Source organism: Argiope bruennichi, chromosome 6 (genome assembly GCF_947563725.1).
Source record: "Argiope bruennichi chromosome 6, qqArgBrue1.1, whole genome shotgun sequence".
Lineage (NCBI taxonomy): Eukaryota > Metazoa > Arthropoda > Arachnida > Araneae > Araneidae > Argiope > Argiope bruennichi.
The window spans coordinates 98139024-98162923 of NC_079156.1; the positions used below are offsets into that span (position 1 = coordinate 98139024).

At 28.0% G+C, this 23900-nt stretch overlaps 1 protein-coding gene across 1 annotated transcript; it reads right to left on the reverse strand.

Annotated features, from left to right (window-relative positions):
- Positions 1-287: 287 nt before the first annotated feature.
- Positions 288-22910, reverse strand: LOC129972836 (T-box transcription factor TBX3-like). Its single transcript, XM_056087127.1, has 6 exons — positions 22703-22910; positions 8958-9309; positions 6873-7140; positions 5326-5472; positions 4452-4528; positions 288-3296 (listed from the first exon to the last, which is right to left on the reverse strand). The coding sequence occupies exons 2-6, from the start codon at positions 9287-9289 to the stop codon at positions 2660-2662; spliced, it is 1461 nt and encodes a 486-aa protein (XP_055943102.1). The 5' UTR covers positions 9290-9309; positions 22703-22910; the 3' UTR covers positions 288-2659.
- Positions 22911-23900: the final 990 nt, after the last annotated feature.

Here is a 23900-nt window from a genome sequence, read left to right on the forward strand (position 1 = left end):
AGTATTTTTCAAGTCATTTTCATGCTACAATATTTCAAACTGGAGATTTGAACCGCTAATTGTATACACACATATATAATAAACTTATGGAAAATAATTAGCCCTAAATTTATATCATTACTTGTTATTTGTAAATAGGTAATAAATGAGTTTTGAAAGTGTAATTAAAATAAGCATAAACATGTTACGCCTGTAACTGTATTCTTTTATTTACAATAATGAAATTTACAGAATCGTATGATGCAAATATATAAAAGTTTCTACATTTTTTTTAAGAACGAAAATATCTCTTTGGAGGCATAACTTCAAGTTGTATATGCAAATACATAAGAAATCAAATATAATTAAACATAATATATACTTAGATATATGAAAAACAATCATGGCATTATAGAAATTCCATTTTTTATGTTCCTTTTGAAAACATTTTCTACTTGAAATGCTTAATGTGAGTTACAATTTCATAAGTTGGAGAAATTGCTTTCACAAATCATTTATGTGCGAAAAAGTTTTAGCAAAATAATTTTTAGTTCCAACTTTTAAGAGCAAGAATTTGCCCTGAATTTGTTTTGAACTCAAGGTGGAGAATGTAGCATGAGAATCGGTCGTATATTGGTCATAACTGAAATGGTCTAGTGATAAGGTCTCAAAATACGATTCCACTGATGGCACATCATGCATTGACATGGTATGGTCAACAATTAAATTGTCTTGTGCAATGAAACAAGATAATCTATTATTCAAAGGGATGAATCGAACAAATACGTTAACTGTGTGCAAACGTGTTAAATTGAAATATTGATGTCTTGTAAATATCTACTTCCTTAAAAAAAGAAAAATTTCACTATGGTTTTTAACCCTTTGCTCTTCGAAAAGTAATGAGATGCTTTATTATACATAAGCGAGTTTAAGGATTCTTTTTAGTGCTTCGAAATCCGAGAAATAGTTGTACGGTTGTTATAATTTCTTAAAATCATTGTGAAAATGTTTGCTGTTGTATGATTTATAATAAACATTATCCAACTGACATGTGAAAACAATGATTGGTCAGACTTAAAGTATGAGGCATAGGAAATTTTTAAATTTATTTAAAAGATTATCAAAATATGAAATTTTCGCTTTAATATTTTATTTCCTGAATGTATATTTATATACAAATAAAATAAGATTAAAATATTTTTGGTAAATAAAATGTTTAATTAATAAATTAAGAAGAATGCCTTTCTCTTTAAATGATGTTTCCGAGTTTCGATGTCTTTGAAATGTTCCTGGTTTATTGCTTTATTTAGAAAATATTTTAAAATTTACTATAAGGATTTCTATTATACATAAAAAAATAAATTTACATAACCAATTAACATTACGACAAGCTTTCGAAAAAAAATACATTAGAATTTCTTGTATTTTAAAATTAAAATTCTATCAAATACATAAAACGTTTTTCTAAAAAATAATTTTTATATGAAATTCCGAAAATTGTTTCAAATGTGTATTTAATTAATAATTAAAAATTAGAATGCAAGACGGATTTAAATTTCTTAATCAGAATTGTTTTTACTTTTTAAATATAATTTATTTTTTAAGACGTTCGACAGTTTTATTCTAATGTATATAAATCAGAATCTCGTGGTTTTTGAGTTCATAATTTCCAAAATAAAAAATGCCATCATTTCATTAATTAGTTGTTTTTAAATAGTTGTAAGAAATAGAATCGATTTTTAACAGCCCTATTTCTCATTCTAATCGATTCATATTCATGTAATAAAGTGCAATGCTCATATGACAATTTTGGATTTCATTGTGCGGCAGGAAAAAATGTTACTTCACATCTTATTCTTAGTACATGTTAACATGCACAATCCCGTTTGTCATGAGATTATGATATTATGTAAATCCGTTATGACGCGAAAGGGATACAAAATTCTTTTTCTCACGCACCATTTACTTAACATATTTACGTATAATGCCTTAATTATTGTATACAACCTCACTAATTGAATGAGGACGGGGAGAATCGCTTTAAAATAGTGTTTACAAGTACATATGAAATCATCAGCGATTTTAATAAATGGAGAAATAAGCATATGTCATACTTTTAATGCTAAAAAGCTTTTTTTTTTTTTTTTTTTTCATAAATAGCAATTTGTTTGTCAGTATTGAGCCTTCTAATTCATTGCCGATATGAAATAAACTTCAGATTCCAATTATTTTATTAAATTGAAGTTATTAAATTAGTAATAACTTTAATTTAAGAAATCGATATAAAAATATTAGAATCAATATATTTGAATTTTATTCACATATTTTACAGGAGGGAGGGGGCAACTAATGCTGGAGAAGTAATCCTATATTAAATGGCCATACTTCTCTAGGAGATCCTGCATTTTCCCTGTATCAGTGGTACAGAATTGGATTTCGAATTCCTCTTTAACAAATCCACTCGCTAAGATCACCAACAGATGCTGCATTTATGTTGAGGACAACAGACAAATTTATGTTCCTCTGTGTGTATTAAAGCAGATGTATCTAGTGTAAAAGGACATGAAGCAATTTGGTTGAACAGTATGACCATATTCCTCTGAAAGATCCTGCATTTTTCCGGTATCAGCGGTACAGAATTGGACGATGTATTTCTTTCTAACAAATACATTTGCTAAAATCATCGACAAAAATAGGGGAAATACCTATGCTGCGCTAATGTTGAAGTTAGCAGAGCACGTCTGTATTCTTCCGTGTGTATTAAGGCAGATGTATCTGGTGGAGAATTCAGAAAAGGATATGTAGTTGGCGGCATTCCAATCACAGGACTAGGCTTAATTGGCATTCTTGCGCTGCTAATAAACATGGGAGAGCTGCTTAGTTCTGGACTGTGTATTGTTGGCGGCATGGAATACGGTATTTCCACAGAAGATTTTAGGGATTCTTGTTCGAGCATTCTCAGATAGTCATATTGTCCTCTATAGCATGCCGCCGCATAAGCATTTTGAAAAGGATCAAAGTTCGAACGTTTCAGTTCTTGACTGTCGCGCACTTGTTGATCGCCGAGACATCGCTCTAAAAAGCTACTGTTGCACCTGAGAGCCGCGAGTCTTTCTGCTTCGTAAACGAGAGGGGAGTGCACCGAATCTCTTTCTTTTGTTTCTTCGGAGTGTTTGCTGACCTTTTCCAACGCAGCAGGTGGTGCTTCCAGTCGGTCCGTGGGGGTTTCCGAACTGTCTTTCTCGCTCTGTGAAGTGGTCTTGTCTTCGGCAGGTTTGTCCTCGTCTGACTCGAAGAAAAATTCGTCTACTGATTTCCTACAAAAATGAAAGTCAATCAGTGTTTTGCGGGATCCGTGCAAATGAGAATAGATATGGGCTATTAACACATATTGCGCCAATTCTACATTCTGTTTCTCATGAAAGGATCATAATTTACATGATTCTTTCAAAATCTATTAGTTCAATAATGCGCTTTTTCATATAAAAATATAAATGCTGCAGAATTCCGAAATAAATTAATGTATCATAAGTAGTCTGTAGAGTAATTTGGGAAGTTAAGTTCAGTTTTGCATTATAAACTATTCATTCTTATGGACAGTTTTAAATGGTTATTCCAAAAGCAACAATATGACAGTTGTTTTCCAAACAAATATCTACGTCTAATTCAATTATAGCAAAATTCACTCATGATTTTTTATTTTAGTCAATGTTTTACATAATCCATTAGAAACTATTCTGAGTAAAAATAAAGCATTAATGTCCTTGGTTGAATCAAGAAATGAATGACCATTACATTGACTAATAATTGGAGAAAGATTCTTAAGATATATAAAAGTATCGGGCACTTCAAAGTAAAATATTACCACTTTTAAAGACTAAAAGAATTTCATACGTAAATGTCCAATAAACAAGTGATTACCTTAAAATGGCTGTATTAAGGTAGTTATTAAGGATTGATTTTTTTCCTTAAATACAGATAAAAAATGAAATTCTATTTAAAATTTGTTGAGACAATTCGTATTTGATGAAAACTGCATGGTTTTGCAGATCTTTCTTTAACAAAACTTATCCGATTCTAGAAAAATACTCAAATTTCAGTCGTTTGCTTGCTTATTTGTCGGTTGGTCTGTCAGTTTGTTTTTTGCCTCTTCATCTGTTTGTTTTTCAAAATAAAATCTTCTAGGTCAACGAGATTTTAAATCCATTACTTCAAAATTTTAATAAAGTGTGGTCTATAAAATTTTATTAAACAATGAAATCCTTCAGTTGATAGACTTAAAAATTTTTTAAAAATTCAAAATGAAATAAATCGGTATTTATGAATTATATTGATATCATTATAGAAATAGTTTTTTTATACTATTTTTTATTAAATAATTTAATAAAAAATTTTAAATTATATCTAAAACATGTTTTTAATATCAAGTATATAGATACATTTTCTTGACGAAAAGAATGAAGTCAAGTTACCTTTTTAGCCGTTTGGATCCTCCGGATTCTCTGAAACCTTTTGCAAATGGATTGTTGTCAATCTTTAATTTTGTAATCTAAAATAAAAATTCCATCTATTAATTTTGTTGAACATAAAATCCAAAATTTTGTTCAGAATTAATTTTAAAGCTAATTCTGAACAAAACTAATTAGCTGTAAAAAAAAATACATTTTTTTTAGATATATGTACAAAAACACAGCAAAAGTTTCATATTATTTCTTAATCTTAATATTTATGTAATATATATATATATATATATATATATATATATATATATATATATATATATATATATATATTCAAAGCTGAATCTGAAAGATGTGTAGTAAAATTTAATAGCTAATAAATTGTTCTAAATTTCATTATTGGCAATTTATTATTTCATTTTATTCTGAAGAAAATAAAACTCCTTGTATATGAGATAAATTATTTTTTATCTAAACGAAATAGCCGAGGTTCTTATTTTTTGTCTATTCATATGCAGTACTTTTCGTATTTTCTGTTAAAAAAGAAATTTTTCTTGTTTTGAATTGGAGGTGAAAACGAAATAAGGATCTCTTCTCATTTCAAAAATTCATAAACCTCTTCAGATTGTTATACTAAATAAATACAACGATAAACCTTCTTTTTCTTATGTTCAGGGTTAGCTTCAGAAAGGTTGGAATGTGCATTAAGTTTTAAATTTAAATTCAAATATTTTTTTTTTGAAAAATATTAATAAAAATTGATCAAAAGCATATATAAATTAGATTAATTTTGTTGTTAAAAATCCCAAAACTCTGAGTTTTTCTACAAAATTATAAGTCTCTATTAATAAAGAAATTAATTTAAAAGGGAAAAATCCATTTTTACCTTTTGATTTTGATAAGCTGTAACTGCAATGAAATGAGTTTCTTCAAAAGTGAAAGTCCGGAACTTTTTATAAGGTAGCTTCGAGATGTCATCTGCTCGGACAACATGAAATCTCGGTTGGTATTTGTGCATGGAATTTAAAATAGTCTGAAAATAAAATCCAATTTTTAACAATAGTAACAATTAAATAAAAAATATCATACAAATACAAAATATTGATAGTAAATAATTTACTAGGAATCGTTACTTGTCGGTTGTAACGACGACCAAAAAGCGCCAATAAAAAATTTCGCCAATTTGGCGATTTCAATCGTCAAACTATATAGCATGTGATTCGCACGTTCAAAATTTTTCATAATAGATAACAATGCACTTGAGTATATCTTTATAATTTGACTTAACGTTATCTTGAGATAACAAAGCCCATTTCATTAAAATGCTATTAATACAATTTAATTTGATTAAACACTAGAATACAGAAATTTGACACTGATACAAAGAACAAATTCATAAGTCATTCTTATCTCTCCAGAGGCGACCGCCGAAGCTCTAATAGTGTTGGCCATAAGCAACCATTCTACTGGCATAATTGGACAAAGTGCTCATTAGAAAATGATAAATAAATGTCCTCATAAGTACATTCCTGTAAATTTATCTATTGCAAGCCATTTGGCATGGATTGTGCTCCTATAGGATAACATATACCAATCTAAACAAATAAAGGTTGTCCCAAAATTAACACAAGATTTGAATTCGTCACCATTCGTGCAGTAAAGGGTTGGCAAACCTATTAAAAAACCACCTGACAGCTGATAATTCAGAAAGTAAAAATGAAGCGTTACACAATAGAACAACCTGTTAGCGCAAAATTTGAATTAAATAAAAAAATACGGGGTTTTTTCCCTTAAATTGTTATATTTTTATTGAATCGTAAAATGCATAGGATAAAATTATGTATGGAATAACACATAGGGTAAATGCCCTCTACGGCTTTGCTAGCACATACGCATTTAGTTGAAATTTTCCATGACGGTTTTACATAAATGTGGCTGAATTTCGTTGATGCAGCGTTGAATTTCCTCTTTGAATGAACGCGTGTTTGTGTGCTTGTTGGCACAGACTTTTGACTTCAAATAACCCCATGAAAAGATACCCAATGGTGTTAAATCACACGATCTAGGAGGTCAATTCTCAAATTTTTGAACTATAGCCGCCAGGCTTTCATTATTTTTGAAATATTGTTCAACAATGAATGCAAGTTATTCTATGGTGTAACGCTCCATTTTTACTAACCCTAAACAATCAGCTGTCAAATGTTTTTTTTTTTTAATAGGGTTTCCAATACTTTACTGCATGAATAGTGGCAAATTAAAATATTTCGTTGATTTTTGGACACTCTTTACATCAGATCCCTTGAGACACGACCACATATTAGTGGTTTCATTAATCGAAGCTCATCAGTTCCTTTATTTTTCGACTATTAGAATCTCTTTATAAATTAAAATGAATATAATAGAAATCACACGTATAAAAGAAATAATACTTACATGGCTGTGTTTGTTGGATATGTTATTTGTGATCTTGAGCTTGTGAAAGGAGACTACTTTCTGCATCCACTGTTCACCAGTGGAAGGGGAATCAGGATGTATATACATCCTCTTGGGCATTTCTGGGTCTGCCTTGCCAGCCACCACCCATCTGTTATTGTGAAATTTATAACGACAATCGTCTGTAGCCACAATATCCATAAGAAGGATGTATTTAGCCTTTTTGTCTAAGCCACTGACGCGAACTTTGAAGGCAGGAAACATGCGCCTGTCAACAAAAATTAGAGAAGCTTTAATAAAAGACATTTATTGAAGCAGATGGTCAAGATTTGTTCAAAGTGTTTACTACATTTTTCATTATTTAAAAAGGATTCGTCTATGCCAAATGGCAAGATTCTTACGCCATTTTTTCTTAATTCATGCAAAATTCTTACGCGCATCTAAAAATAAAAAAATTTCAATTCTGAAAAGACCAAACCAGTGACGACAAAGGACCAAAGCGATCAACCGAAGAAAAGAAAATAAATAATAATAATATAATGCCACTAGAACCATTTCCTTTTTCCGCGGCACTGGACTTATTTGAGAGTTATTAGGAGTAAACTTATCAATAATTAGAAGATGAAATAGATAACGATAATTAATCGCCTCTTAGGATAAGAGTATTTTATATGCTCTCTTTTAAATAAGTTATTTAGAAATGGCTTATCAAATAAGGTTAACATTTGTCAAATAAAATCAATTTTCTTAATAAGATTAATTGAGTGCTTTTAACTTATTTATAAAATAAATAAATTTACAACTTTCAATGTGTTTAAAGTTTATCAAATAATGTTCATGTTTAAATTAAATTCATTCAATTAGGTTTTTGAATTTTTAACTTTATTTGATAAATAATGAATAATAGACTTACTAGAAATTCATTCTAACAATTGAACTGTGTTTTGAATGAAAAAGCAAATACAATTCACTTTAAAAATATAAAACAGCAATAAAATAAAAGGAAGAAATAAAAATTTTGTTCCCATTCCATTTTTTAATAATGAAGGCCTAATGTTTTTGTTAATAGTTTTAATATGCCCAGAACTAATTTAGTTTTCCTTTTATAAACTGACTTTAGGTTTGATTTTTATTTGATTTGCTTACAATTTATTGACAGAATAAGAATATTTCGTAAGATTAATTTCCAGATACAAATTTTGCAATTAATCTTACCGAAATGGCTGATAAAATGCGATATTTATCGGATGTAAACAACCTTTTTAACGCTTTGTATGTTTCTTCATTGTATTTAAGCGTATAGAAAGGTCTATACAAATAATTATCCTACACGGCTCCCACAAAACGCGTTATTTAGCTGTTGGGTTTGGCAACACTTACAATATTTTTTTCCTACCAGAACGCAAACGATTATTTAAAAACTTAAAATGTATTCTGGTTATATAAAATGCAGTTCACAAACTTAATATTTTTATGAATACTGTCTTAATCGCTATCACAACATTTATTTTTAAAATTAATTAAAAAACTTTTTTTTTCTTTCTTGTTTTTTTACCTCCTTTCAATTCAACGAAAACCAAAATCCTTTATTTTATGCCTGATTTTAACTTTCCACCAAACATTTTTAAAACTTTACTCCACGGTTAACATATTAATAAACGAACTTTACTCACATTTAAAAACAAACTTTTTCTATTAATTTCGAAGTAAGAAAAAAAATATCAGTTTTTTTTTTTTTTTTTTTTTTTTTGAGTAAGACACATGTAAAAGCTTGTAAACAACTTTGCGACAAATTCTTAAAGCATTTACTTCTTTAATCTCGAAATTGATGTGATTTCTAATCTCAGTCAGAATTCCATTACGACAACTCTATTATTTCTTAGTATCCGACAGGATGTGAATTGTTACTCGTTATTCCAAATTTCTATACATGATCCTCCAACCTCTTAGAATCGAGAGCATATCAAAATAACACAGCTTTCCCAAATAAATTTAACTAAACCTTTTTGAAGCAAGAAATCCTAAAACGGATCTTCCCCAAACAACAAGCACTATCTCTTATCGCAAGCAAGCAGACCAGCTTACCTCCCCGACTTAGTGATGACCATCTCTGTTCCCAGAGCATGGAACCTCGTCCATAGGTCCTTCGACTCCAAGCTGACCTCCGGGTCATCTGTCACCCCGTCGTCTTCCTCTACTTCCGTGGGTAGACAGTACCCTCCTGTAGCATACTCCTTCGGCAGACAGTGCTGGTACAGCAAGGAGCCATAAAAGGGGTAAGAAGGTGGCGTCAAAAAAGAATTTGTCCGATAGTCCATCAAAGGGGCCGACGGGTAGTCGGTGGGTGGCAGGTTGTAATGATACATTGGAGGATGAAAAGCCATCCCAGGGGTCATGAAAGGAGAATCCAGAGTCATCGGCTACAAATAGTGGATACCTGCATGAAATTTATTCAATAAGTAAAGAGAATAGGCATATTGAGATGAAATACAATAAAAAAATCTAGCCAAAGGACTTCTTTTAATTGTGGATCTCGATCCCAAAAGGAGCTGCGATCGCTACAAGAAAAATAATAGAATTGCAACTGTGACGCAGTAAGGTTTGTAGCGTCTGGTATTTAGTATTTATTTTCTGCCACCTTTTGTCATTTATGTCTTCGACTTCTGGCGTTGAAAACAAAATAAAAATAATACCTCTGTGAGTTCTCCTACCAGTGGCGTACGAGGCATTTACATCTTTGCTCACACCTCGCATCGCCACCGAGTTGTCAAGTTTCCTCATATTCTTTTCCTTAACAGATTTTTTAATGATGTTAAACAAAAAAATTTAAGAATTCTTATAGTTTGAAGGACTCAATAAATTTTCTGTTATAATATTTTTATTGAATTCAATTTTAGTTATTAATTTTTGTTTCATATATTTATTTATTTTCCACTTCGGAATTCACAGAAAAATTTTCAGAAAAAATCGTCATTCCTCTCAGCCCTTCCATTTCAAAAGGGGAACATAGAAAAAGTCAGAATTCTGTGTTGAACTAAAAATGCCAAATATAAGATTTTCACAAATAAGATCTAGTCTCAAAATAAACCTATGCATCCTTTTTCAGTATGTTCGTAGTATAGTCTTGCTTTTAAAAGAATAACTAAGACAGTCAACCCAACAGATATGCTTAATCTTTTACAATATTTAGTTATTTGAATAATAAAATAATAATGCTAATGGATAATTAAATATAAATGAATAGTATATTATTATTGTTTCTTAAATAATTGAGCACTGATGCTAAATGCGCCATCTCGACTATTTGAAACTATTAATTTATAAATTTTTAAACAGTATGTTGATATCCAAGATATGAATAGAATATTACCATTGTTTCTTATATATTAGAGCAACTGATTCTAATGGCGCATCTCGACTATTTGAAACTATTAATTTACAAATTTTTAAACAGTATGTTGATATCCAAGATATGAATAGAATATTACCATTGTTTCTAACATATTAGAGCCACTGATTCTAATTGCGCCATCTCGACTATTTGAAACTATTAATTTACAAATTTTTAAACAGTATGTTGATATCCAAGATATGAATAGAATATTACCATTGTTTCTTATATATTAGAGCAACTGATTCTAATAGCGCATCTCGACTATTTGAAACTATTAATTTACAAATTTTTAAACAGTATGTTGATATCCAAGATATGAATAGAATATTACCATTATTTCTAACATATTAGAGCAACTGATTCTAATGGCGCATATCGACTATTTGAAACTATTAATTTATAAATTTTTAGACAGTATGTTGATATCTCAGATATGAATAGAATATTACCATTGTTTCTTACATATTAGAGCAACTGATTCTAATTGCGCCATCTCGACTATTTGAATCGATTAATTTATAAATTTTTAAACAGTATATATTAATATCCAAGATATATCCCAAAATTCAAATGTCGCACTTCCTGAAGAACATTCTAAAGAAAATAAACTGCATTCATTTCTTTCGAAATGAGTATTGTAATATCTAATTTTATTTTCTAAAAAAATAGATAAAACTAATGAATTTAAATGCTTGGAATTATTTAATAATGTTAGAATATTATGGAAGCTTAACAATGTTCAAACATTATTTAAACATATTTATTATCTTTTTATGATTTTTATGTTTTTTTTAATGGCAACGATGAAAATTTGATAGAAGCTAAACAGAAATATGGAATAATAGAATAAAGTCAGAATAATTTGTTCTTTATAGTGCCGATTTTCAGAATTTATGATGTAAAAAAAGGAAACTAGTCATAGTTTATTAGATATGTTGATCACAGCAGTAGATCGTCTTGTTTATTTAGAAATAAACCAAGATAATAACCCCGATTTTGAAAATATCGATTACATTTCTGCAAGTTTCTTACTCACCATTATATTATCAACAATTGAATCGGCTCGAATAAAAAAATACACCAGTTTAAATATAATTAATTTTGTAAAAAATAATATTTAAAAAAAATAAAAAGAGTAGAAAATGTTTTTAAAAAACATGGAGAATTTCGATTAAAATAAATATATATATATATATATGAAAAATAACATTTTAAGCTTTAAATTTATAATATTTTTGCCTAAATAATAAATATTTCATCCCACTTTTTGAAGCGTTCCGTATCAAGAATGTGATCCATACCTTACAAAAATTTATAAAAGTTTGCCATTGTATTATAAGAAAAATAATTCATCCAACGAATAACCGATTGAAATTTTAAAATCTTTCACCATATTCCGAAAGATGGCGCTGTAAGTCTGGTGAATGAAAGTCGTAAGCAAAACTTGGTACAATCCAAGCAGGGAAAGTAAGATTAAGTAAGTCTGTAAAAATCGAAAAATATGCGTCTTTCTTCTGCCTTTTTGAAAAACGGTTTGATATATTTTAATATCTTATGTAAAATACTCTTCTTAATTCTTAATTAGCAATAGTAAGGGTTCAATTCATTGCTATTAGCATTAAATCATATTTTCAAAGGGAAAAAAAAAATGGAATGCAAACATCTGTTTGCAACGATATTCATATATTTCGACAACCTTTTATTTTAGGGGGGGGGCATTATATGTAGTAAGAAAAAGTAAATTACTAATTGTAAAAAAGTTAAAATGTAATATTAAACGCCCAAAATATTAATATACTTCTTATCTTAATTCAGTTTCTTTTTCATAATGGGAAAAATTAATTTTCCAGACCTTTATTTTCATTTTGCATATTTAAAAAAAGAGGGGGGAGGACTTTCAAAAATATTAGGCCATTTTAAATTCTTCTTCATCTCCCCATTTCCAATTCATAAAAATGCACAAACTTTATTAAACGAGTCTCAAATGTACCGCAAAGGAATACAAAGTCAAATTTTATATTTGAAAACATCTTTTATACAATAGTAACAAGATAATGCACATTCGATGATCATTTCCTACAATTTCATTGCATTTTAAGAAATCAGTTGGCGGAACTCACAAAGCTAATCTCTATCTGAATCGGAATCAAAGTCGTTTGAAATCAGCATAATATGTCTTTGCAACGACAATGGACAAAACATTATAATGTCTTGTTTGATGCAAATGATATTTGAAATGGAGTCATTGAAATAATTTAAAAATAGTTCAATACTTTGTAGTTTACGATAATTTAGTATATTCTGATGAATATCGTAGAAAATAGCATTTTAGTGTGATCCAAAAGAAGATGAAAAAATTCTAGTATTAACTACAAAACTGAGCTAAGATGCCATTTGTATTGGTAATAATGAATTATTAATATTTCTCCAAGTTTTAGACATTCGTGAGTAAAAAAAAAAAAAAAGTGCAATTATAAATTTATACATAAATTAGATAACACAAAAACAGAATAAGTTAGACAGATTAAATTTGATATTTGTTAGAATTGTTCATCAATTTCATATTTCGTACCAAATTTATCAACATGTTGACTGCCTTTAGGTTCATCTGTTTATGAATGCGTGAATGCGATAATTAAAAAATGCATTAAACTATATAAATGGAATTCGGATTTTGGTTTTGTCATTAAAATTATTGTACCAATTTTGGTAAAATCATTATACCAAATTTTGGACGCAATCAATCAACAGTAAAAAGCGCAAAATCCATATTTCACTTATTTTTTTTTTTAATGCTACGAAACTTCACAAAGAAGCGCCATATTGTGGGAATTTATAAGAAAGTCGTAGGGAGAATTTCCCGTCGTTTTTTTTAAATTAATGTTAATGCAATTTAATGAACTGATAAGTTGATTAATTCTCTAATGTTCTGAAGTTTAAGAACAAATTTAGTATACCGACTGAATATAAAAATACTCAATTTATATTTAAGAACTCGACTCTTCAAAATTTTTGAATATTTTGAATATTTTTGTTATTTTTGACGCAAATTAGAGAGTTTGAAGCTTAAAAGAAGAGATCTGAAATTCTTCACACAGTTTAAATGTCTGCCTGTCAAATTCATAATTATAGTTATGCTTTTTCAAGCGACAATTTAAAGAAATAGGGGGTGCTCAGAAATAAAAATTAGCATATCATTACAATAAAAATTTATAATTCAAAACCAATACGTAAAAAAAATTGTGTGTGTGTGTGTGTGTGTGTGTGTGTGTGTGTAAATTTTTTTGCATACGAATTTTTTTTTTTTTGTACGAAACAGTTGTGTATGAAAGCATTAATTTCAAATACATAGGATTTAATTATTACTATTACAAACAATACTTCCAAAAATATATGAAAAATAAAACAATAATAGTTTTCATCTTTTATTTTATTTATATTTATAGAAATCTAGATATATGTACCAAATTTACAGACATAATGTAAGAGAAGTAGAATTACAAAATGGGCTTTCTTAATTTTATACTAATTTTTTAAAAAGAAAGTATTTGTAAATTTACAAAAGAATCTGATAGGAAAGTCTTTTTCTCGTATTTTATGTAAATATACGAGTTTCTTAAGTTTCTAATTCAAAATTTTTAGTTATCGATTTTTCAGAATTCAAGTAGTCTTAAAATAAAGCACATTACTTAAAATTCTTTATAAATATTTTTATTAGGAAGCAAAAGAATTATTTGAATTACTAAGCTCATTATACTTATTAGCATCTTACAACTGTAAAACATACTTTCAAGAATATCTCCATTAAGTAAAGGAAATTGTAGAGATTTAATAGGGGGGATTTCAATAGCCAATATGTTATTTTTAAAAATTATGTTTGTCTTGAAGTCTCTTTTTTAGATCTACAAAAATTAAATCGACTTTTAATCGAAATCAGCGATTGAGATTAAAAATTGTTCTCTTTTAAATAGACAATAAATAAAAACCGAAATATACTAAATCAGTAAAATAGTTAAAACTAGAGTTCTTGCAATTATTTAATTATTTTTCATTTAATAATTTAACAGAACGTTTCAGTTTCTTAATATACTAAGCCAGTTTCTAATTTACCTTAACCTTGTTGCAGGGTGGGCAAATACCTTTGCGCTCATAATGTTACTGTCAAATGTCTGTCCAATGTATATCCAAATTTCAAAGTTCAGAGTTCAAAAACTTTACATTCCATTATCTTCTTTCCTTTTCCATTAGCACACGATATTATACGCTATTTACAAGATATTGTTCAACATTCTGAATGTCGGTAAATATCATGAAGATATTGTAACAATATTATTCGGTATTTTGTGCTAATAGAGAACAAAACACCTCGTGTTCAACTTTTACGTTTCTCTTTAAGTCCATAACGTTTTATCCGCTCATTTAAATCTTGTTAACATTTTGGAATATATTTTTATATTTCCTTTTACTGGCTATTTTACATTAACATAATTTTATCAGTATGATTATTGGTGCATCATAATCAACACAATGGTTCTTGTACCAGAAAAATCCAAACAAAACAAAATGCTTTTTCAGTCTTTTTACGAAATCCAAATAAATATTAAATAGTAATGAAATGTATAACGCAAACTTATTTAGTTAAATTGCATAATTTGAAATGGATTTTCTTTTTCATCAAAAATTAGAAAACCATAACAGAAAATTCCTTATTATTATCATTATGTTGGCAATGACCAAGTATAGATGAATTTCAGAACTTATATTGCCATCCTTATTCAAAATTTGTTTAAATATACATTTTAATTTATTTTATTCTTAGAAAAGTTATGTCACTGATTTGCGATACAACGTGTGTGTGTTCACAAAAGCAGATCATTAAAAACAAATATTTAAGAATCAGTCAATTATAAGCGTACAACATCAATATAACATTTAGTGAAATTATCTTTGCAGTTATTAGATTTATCAACTAATAAGAATAGTTTTATACAAAAACACACTTAAAATTTTAATTTACCGCATAGCTTAAGAATCTAAGTGGTATTCAAACTTTAAGTTTCGTTTCTAATAAAAGTAATGATAGAAATAAAACATTTTTGGTATTCTAAAAAATAACTTTCAAAATAAAACGATAAAAAAAATCGTCATCTTTTATTTTTTTAATTAAACGACGATTTTGATGTTTAAATATTCTTCATATTTAAAAGGATGTAAAAATTGAATAAAATTGTTTGGATATCTAAAGTGAGAGGAAAAAAAGATAGAAAATGTATATTACAAAGATGTACTTTTTTAATCCGTCATCCTATGAGGATATAATGGCTTACATAGTTTGTTGAAACATTCAATATTATATTAAATTAAGTTGAAATAGGTTGAATAAGTTGTTCCGATTTTTGAAATTTAAATTTCAACGTTTCGGATTTTAAAATTCTTTGTAGAATTCGTTAATTAAGCTCGTTAAGATAAATTGGACACAATTGTGAAATTGGAACAAACTAAAAAATGCCCATTTTAAAATATTGTCGTTTCTGCAAAATTTAACAAAATAGATTCTTATTCTTCATCTTTTGAATATTTATTATTGTATTAAAAGAAAAGAAGAAGGCTCTAGAAATAATATAATTTTACATAAAAATACAGACCAGTTCAGCAGTGAACCCGAAATCCACAAAATGGAAATTGCCTCTCATTTCTGTTTGTAATAACTATTTTGCTAATTAATTAAAGTCAGCAAAAAAAAGTACAAAATATGTTAAAAAATACGAAATGCTATCTAATGAATGTGACATTGCTAAAAACAGAAGCAAAAACTTTAATCATTCTAAATTTCCCTCGATATTTAACATTGTTCTACACTTACTATAAATAGTTAGAATGTTTTAGCATTTTTAGAAAGATATGGTTTTGGCAATAAATGTTGAATTTTTTAAGTCATGCTGTGAATAAAAATTTCTTTAGCTAGTTAGGAAATGTTAATCTTCGATGCTTTTTGAATGCCATCATCTAAATTTTCAAAGCTATGTAATAAATTGTTGAGCAACAAGTTCCAGTTCAAAACATGTATAAGATGTGCAGAACAAACTAAGGTTTCATTTCCACAGGCTAAAAATATGAATAAATATGGAATTCTGCAACCGGCAGTCGTTGCTGCTGGCAAAAAGGCAGATGTTAGTGAAGTAATGTTCATCGGGAATATTTTCTAAATCGTTTGGCAATAAATCGTTGCCAAACTCTCGTACAAAGTTAGTTCAAATTTAATACAATTATTTTACATGAAAACTTTTTTAAAAAAAGAAAAAAAGAATTTTGAAATAGAAATTGTTTTCAAAGTTCTTAAAACGATATGCAACAAATAGGCAATCGTTTATTTTTCTACTGAAAAATTTATAATTATTCAGTTTCAGCTCCTTTATTTTAATGATTGATAGTATTTTTAATCAGAGTCATGGTTTTATTAACCTAATTCAGAGTTCTTTTTAAACTGTGATTAAGATTCAAAGTGGGTGCATTTAGAAAACTTTGGAGTAACTGAATTTTTTGATTGTACCAGATTTTACAACAGTTGGGGTGGGAGGGGTAATTTGAAAATCAATTTGACTAGAAAATTTAACTACATTTGTTATATAATTGTTTCAATCTATAATTTTGGAATCCCAATAAAGCGTTTCTTACAGAACTGGAATCATAAAAAGTGGGTTCATTAAGAAAATCTTTGGGATGACAAAAATTCTCATACAAAGTGCAGTTTTTGGATTATTTTTAAAATTCTAGAGAAAAAAGCTAATTTTTTAAAAATTCACATAGATTTAAAATATTTCAGGAAATTTGTTAAATAAAAATTTTTATTCAAAACTTTGAAGCCTTAAAAAATAAATAACTATCAAAAATGAAGTTGAGAAAAATTTTTGCATTATGAAAACGTCAAGAATAAAAAAAAAATAAAAAAAAAAAAATAGTATACACCTTTTAATTATTATTATTGAATCATATCTCAAATTTAAAATAAAAAAAATATCTTGGTTAGTAAGAAAAACACTAAATAATTTAGAGATCACAACAGTGGAAATTGTTATAGCTAAATTAATTGATATTATTGAAGTACATTAATTAATTGAAATTTTATGATGTTATTTATTTATTTATAATGATAATAATTAATTTATGTACTATTTATAATTTATTGGATGTCAATTGATTTTATACAAATGTCATAACACACTGAATGAGAAAAATCACAAGGCAATTTGAAAATTATTTATTTTCTTTCGCTTTTCTATCAAAAGAATACTGTTTATTCACGGATTGTAACCCCCCCACCCCCACCTTTTTGCGCATGCTTTAGGAAGGTTTCATTTTGTCAAAAGAAAGAGGGGATGAGAGGGAAGATGAAAGGAAGATATGTTTACATTTAGCAATAGGCTGAAAGATTATTCACGGATTTAGGAGGTGTAATAACTGCTTATCTTTCTGCGTACCACCCCTTAGCGAAGTGCGAGCGGCGAAAAGTGCTAGTCTCAGGATCCGTAAACGAACAATAGTTAGATTATTTAAACTTCAAAAGCTCTTCCAAAGATTGACTTTATTCCAATAAGATCAACTAATATGATTTAGTTGATGGTGTCAGATGATAAATGGTTTAAATTTCAATATAAGAACTTTCAACCATAATTTTAAGCTGACATATCAACATTATTCATTCATTATTTACAAAAAAGGAATAAGTTCTGATAAACTCCCAGATATTCGCATAAGCTTGAAAATATCTACAAAAACCATTTCCTTTCAAGTTTTAAATCTAATTTCTTTTCCAAAAAAAATATCAAAAAAATTACAAATCATCTTATAAATCCATTTGAGATTAAACTTTTTTTAAATCAAAATTTTGAACTCTGAAATAATGAAAGAATAGAATAAAACAAATTTTATAGCTATCTGATTTCTCAAGCAGTTTTTAAAAATTTGATTTTATTTAATTTCCTGAATAAGACAAAAAAATTAAAAAAGAACTATTTTAACTTTTTAGTCGGCTTTTATATTCTCTTTTCATTTTCCCTTCAGCATATCGATATAAAAACAGAAGAAAATAGCGTACGGGATTCTGAATTTTTAATCCAATAATCACAGTAATATCGTAAGTAGCTAGCTTACAAGTACAAAGCGTTGTAAATCAAATTCTTCCTCAAAGCTTTTAACAATGAAGACAGCTAATTTTTTTTAAAGCATTTTAGTTAGCATTTAGTTTCTCAGAATTCATTTTATTATTTCCTAGAAAATGAATAAAATCCAGTATGGTTGTTTGTTTTTTATTTATGCAAGTGATAGTTTTCTCTACATTGCGTCAAAGATATGGTGGCGAATTATGCATTTATTCAAATTAATAGAAGATATTTAATCTTTCAATTTCTTAATTAAAAGCAAAGTTAAAAACAATAGATAAAGTTAAAGACCTAGATAAGACAACTGTGCTGAAACTTATAAATAATCTTCTAAAATATATATGTATATATATATTCGGGCATATATCCTTTTGAGGCATAGAACATAGAACTACTGACAATTGCAATTTCAGGTAGAAATTGATTAAATCAAATCAAATACACAATAAGGTTATGAAAATGACTATTTATTAATTTTTTCGAACATTGCCATTCGGTACAAAGGAGGACGTCTTGTCTGAAGCCACTGTGACAAATCCTTGGGACATAACGGCTGAGAAAAAAAATGAAAGGCTAATTGGACATCAACGAAGCCACTATGCCTCTACGGGATATATAATAAAATATATATGACAAAAAGCCGTAGTTTATGTCTTATGATTTTTTGGAGGTGTTAAAATCTTCAAATAAAAGCAGCTTTTTTCATTAAATGTTTAATGCTAACAAAAAAAATCAAAGAATTTTTTAATCCTTAATATTTACTATGTGTTTTTTGTTGTTGTTCGAACCAAAAAAAAAAAGAGCAAAACTAATGTCCTTTAATTTTGTATCATTGTAGAGTATAAAAAAAATCGTTAAAAAGAAAAAAATTGAACATTTCTTAAGTTATATTTTCTTATTTTAAAAAAATTGCATTTGCATTTTTTGCACTTTTTTTCCTTCACTTTCAAAGCAAAAATCATTATATTGCAGATCATTATTGAGTTTTATTTGCGTCGTTTTCGTTCATTAAATCAAAGATACCATCGACTGAATGACTGATGTTTCTTTTAAATCATCAGTTTTCTTTCAGCATTATAAGAGGAAAAACTTCGATGAGGATGATTTTCTTTAACGTTACTTTTTCCTCTAAGCAACGTTCTGATAATTTTCTGATTTCCAACTCTTCTTTATTTGAAGCATCACTTTTTTTAATTGCTTGTTGATAATTATTATAACAAACAGTTTATATTTAACAAAAATTAAAGTGCTTCTTTATATAACAGCAGGACAGGTTATTTAAATTAAAAAAATATTTATTTATATTAATGCTTGCATATATATATGGATCTTCACAAAAGGATTCTTCTAAAATACATTTTGTATAATTAGATTAGGTTCAGCATGGGCTTTTGCACGAACTATAAGTACCCTGTATTAAATTTCATATGAAAACAAATCTTTTTTAATGCCAAATTTGAAATAACTTATTTAACATAAGCTTTTGAAATCGTGATGAAAAAGGATTGTTCAAAATCATCCTTTAAAAAAAATTTATTTCATAGAAATTTTATAATAGCGGATACTGTTTACAACTAGATACGATACATGACCTATGAACTTAGTTTACTGAAAATGAACCCGAACGCTAAGTTAATTTGTAATTCAACAGCATTTGCGAAAATACTTAGCTAATAATAAATATTTATAAAAAATAACTAATATACATAAAGATAAAGCAAATAAATACTTATAAAACTAATAAATATTTTTACTATATAGTCATAAGGTTAAAATTAACAAATGCTTATATTAAAAACTTATGCTTAAAGCTAATAAATTCTTATAATAAATATTTAAATTAAGAACCTAAATAATAACAAATTAGTTTAATAAATCTAAAGCTAATAAATACTTTTGATGATAATAAATATTTATAAAGCCAAAGCTATTATTTACTTATAAAACTAAATATATCCCTCCATATGGCGAAATGCCAAATTATTTTAAAAAAACGTAATAAAATTGTTAAATTTTTGTTAGCATATATTTTGGGCTTTTCGCACATCACAAATAATATTGCACTTTTAGTGAGAATTTTAAAATTATTTTTTGTTCATCTTATATTATAATGCTTTAAAAATAAAACTCGTACAGAAGCGCAAGAACTTCTGAGCGCGGTTTAAAGGTCCGGCACTGCCTCCTGTTAGCAGGTTTGTTGCCGATTCATGTAAAATATGTGGGATAAGGCGCCACTTCTAAATCTTGAGGGGTTATCTGTCTTGGGTCTGTCGCTCCCCGCCGCCGGTGGTCTAAGTATCGTCTGCTCGTTGAGGGACCGACCGTTTAGAGAAGAAATGGAGTAACATGGGGAAAGGATAAGGAAAGGAGGAAAAAACATTAACTAAATCAAGAGGAAGTTCTTATTTCAACATTTTAAAGAACGCATTTTGTTAAATAAAATATATCATAGTTGAGTTCTTTCATATAAAAGAAAAAAAAGACATCTAAATTTTTCACGTTTTCTTACTCCTGTAAAAATACTAACTTAATTTAACAACGTTATTTCTACTACATGATGCTGTGGCAGCAAGGCAAAAGTCATTACTAATATGATTTGTTATTTTTATAAATATAATTTGTTAATACAAAATGATGTATTAATGCAACGTCTAAAAAGCATATAATACTTATAAGATTCCAAAAATTAGGAAATTTGAATGCATACACAAATAACTCATTTAATTTTATTAATCGCATTTGTTATTTATAATGATAAGATGTTATTTATACTGATAAGATGTAACTTATAATGTTAGGTGAAAATTGAGTTCTTTAAAAACTATTACCAAAACAAATAATTTTTAAAAACTTAATAAAAGAATTTTTTTAAAAAAATTGAAACTATTTTTAATGTTTAAAAATTGCAAAGTCAGATTCATATTCAAAAAATTTCCATACACAAACATTTACTTAAATTTAAATAATTTTTTTTCTCCTTATCATTTAAACTAATATTATATGCAGAATGTCATTTATTGAAACAAACAAAAGATTTAGAGAAAAATGCCATCATTTTTCATATTTTACCACAAATTTCTCATTTCATATTTTACCACAATTTGTAATTATACAAAATATTAAAACAGATAAATCAGTATAATTATCTAATCATTAAATTAATTAATTAATGATATTTTACATATTTATTATATCATTTGTTCGAAATCAAAAAGCCAATTAATATTCACAAATAAGGATAATCTTCATGAAAATAACATTTATAAGCTTAATATAGAAATGAATAAAAACAATCCACAGTAATAATCATATAGATAAATTAAAAAATTACATAGATAAATTAAATTAAAAGCATTGGAAGTTATAATCAGAAATATAGGAATAGTTTCAATAAAATATTGATAAAAGCTATTACTACTATAAGTTAAACTTATTAATAATATGTAACAATAAAAATTACCAATCGCAAAATTCTCATTTGTAGCACATATATAAAAATGCTTTGCTTTCTGAGAATATACTTCAATTACTATACGTGTTGCCATTTTAATTCATTAATTCTGATAAAAAGAATATTTATAATAAATATCGTTATTTTTTTTATTTTGCACACAAAACTTCCATTTTTGTAAAAAGTTTATTAAATATAACTAGTTTTTTTTTTTTCATTTTTTAAAAACTTTTATTATTTTATGAAATTAATTGCAACTATTAATAAAAATAAAAACTCTTAAATGAAATATTAACAATTTTAAACATTTAATAGAATTCATTAAGATTCATATTCGCTTATTTATTGCTTAACTATACAAATAAAACAAAAAAATATTTTAAATATACTTATTTACACACCATATTAATCAACAAATGTACAAAATAAGAAAATGCAGATTATTTTACATATTTATATCCACAACAAAAATTCCTTTTAATACAGTTATAAAGACTTCATTATAAATCTAGAAAACGAATAGGTTTACTAGGAATATAGACATACTGAAATATTATCCTTGTTGCTCCGTTTGGCAACCCTTGTTACTTCGCCAATTCCAAAAATAAATAAACAAATACATTTATGTCATACGATTTGTAAAATCAAGCATTATCTATAACAAAAATATATAAATCAACAACTCGAATGCATGATCCTGGATATTATGACCACCCCCCGCGTCTTTATCAAAACGCTAACATTCCACACAAAAGGCCCGATAACGCTTACTCTTGACTCCGAAGTCAAACCGAGGTAAATAAGACAGATAGATTTGTCTACTTACGTGAATCTAGAGCGTAAACTGCACTGCAGCGAATCTGTTCTATGAGACGACGCGAGTTTTTTTCACCTCTTACAAGCTGTCTAAAGACTTCGTCACAGATGATGCTGACATATCACTATGCAGAAGCAACGACGCTGATGCATCGACTGTAAACACTGGAAACGACGATTTTGGCCAAACCACAGGGGAGGGATCTCGTGATTCGAAGCACAATGAAAAGGGAGGCGTCCCCCCCCCCCTTTTCATACACCCCTTCACAGCATTCGCAAGGCGCCTAGCCATAGATGAGCTGGCGCCGACAATCGTGTTCTTTCGCAGCTTCTCCACCAATCAGAAGCCGATGTCTCGCTAGGAGGAGTTTATGGGAACTTATCTTCGTTAGCTAGCGACATCTGTCGGCAGAGTGGAAAATTTCGTGGGAATTGTTGTGAAATGTTGGAAAGTTTGTCTCTTGGCGTGCGTGCTTGGCGTTCTTGGCGACTGCTGAATGAGGCGTGAATGATTAATGAATGAAATGCGGTTTCGCGATCTTGTTTCAACGATTGCTGCGCGTTCAACGGCCAAACGATAAGGAATGATTGTTGGAACAATGACAAATGCTCAGAATGTGACTCTGCGAAATGAAATGGTTCGGTTCACAAAATCCATTCTCACCATTTTTGTTGTTGTGGTTATATTTTATCTATTAAAATTATCGAAAGGCATTATCTTTTTTATGAAGCTACGACATGTCTCTTCCCTGTAATTTGATACAATTTTCATGATTTATTGTTCTATAGAACGACAAATTTTCGATGCGTCGCATACAGAAACAGAATTAAATTACTTCTGTTTCATTCGAATAGCCATGAAAACAATTAAAATCAAATTTATATTCTTTTTTATCTTGACCTTGTCTACAGCTGTATTGACCAAATGATTAGTGGTTTTCTAAAATTTCATTTAAACAACATTAACTATATAGGATCTCTAATCGTGGCCTAAAAGTTAAAGAAAGGCAAGCGCAGCCAATAAGAAAAATTAGATGTTGTATAGGATTATATTTTATGTTGTTTGAGTTAATAAATATGCTCTCATAAATTACGAAGTCTAAATTTTTAACAATTTCCATGATCCTATTAATTATACCTAATGAAATATTCTTGATACGTTGACATTTTAAATAAAAAATTACCACTTTTTTGCGATTGAAACCCAT

What these genes read in the sequence shown, in the direction of transcription:
- LOC129972836 (XM_056087127.1), bottom strand. Translation starts at nt 9,289, where the DNA reads ATGACTCTGGATTCTCCTTTCATGACCCCTGGGATGGCTTTTCATCCT. An exon ending in TATCCAACAAACACAGCCAT is followed by an intron (nt 5,473 to 6,872) that starts GTAAGTATTATT and finishes TTTTATTTTCAG; the next exon opens with ACTATTTTAAATTCCATGCA. An exon ending in GGATCCAAACGGCTAAAAAG is followed by an intron (nt 3,297 to 4,451) that starts GTAACTTGACTT and finishes TCATTTTTGTAG; the next exon opens with GAAATCAGTAGACGAATTTT.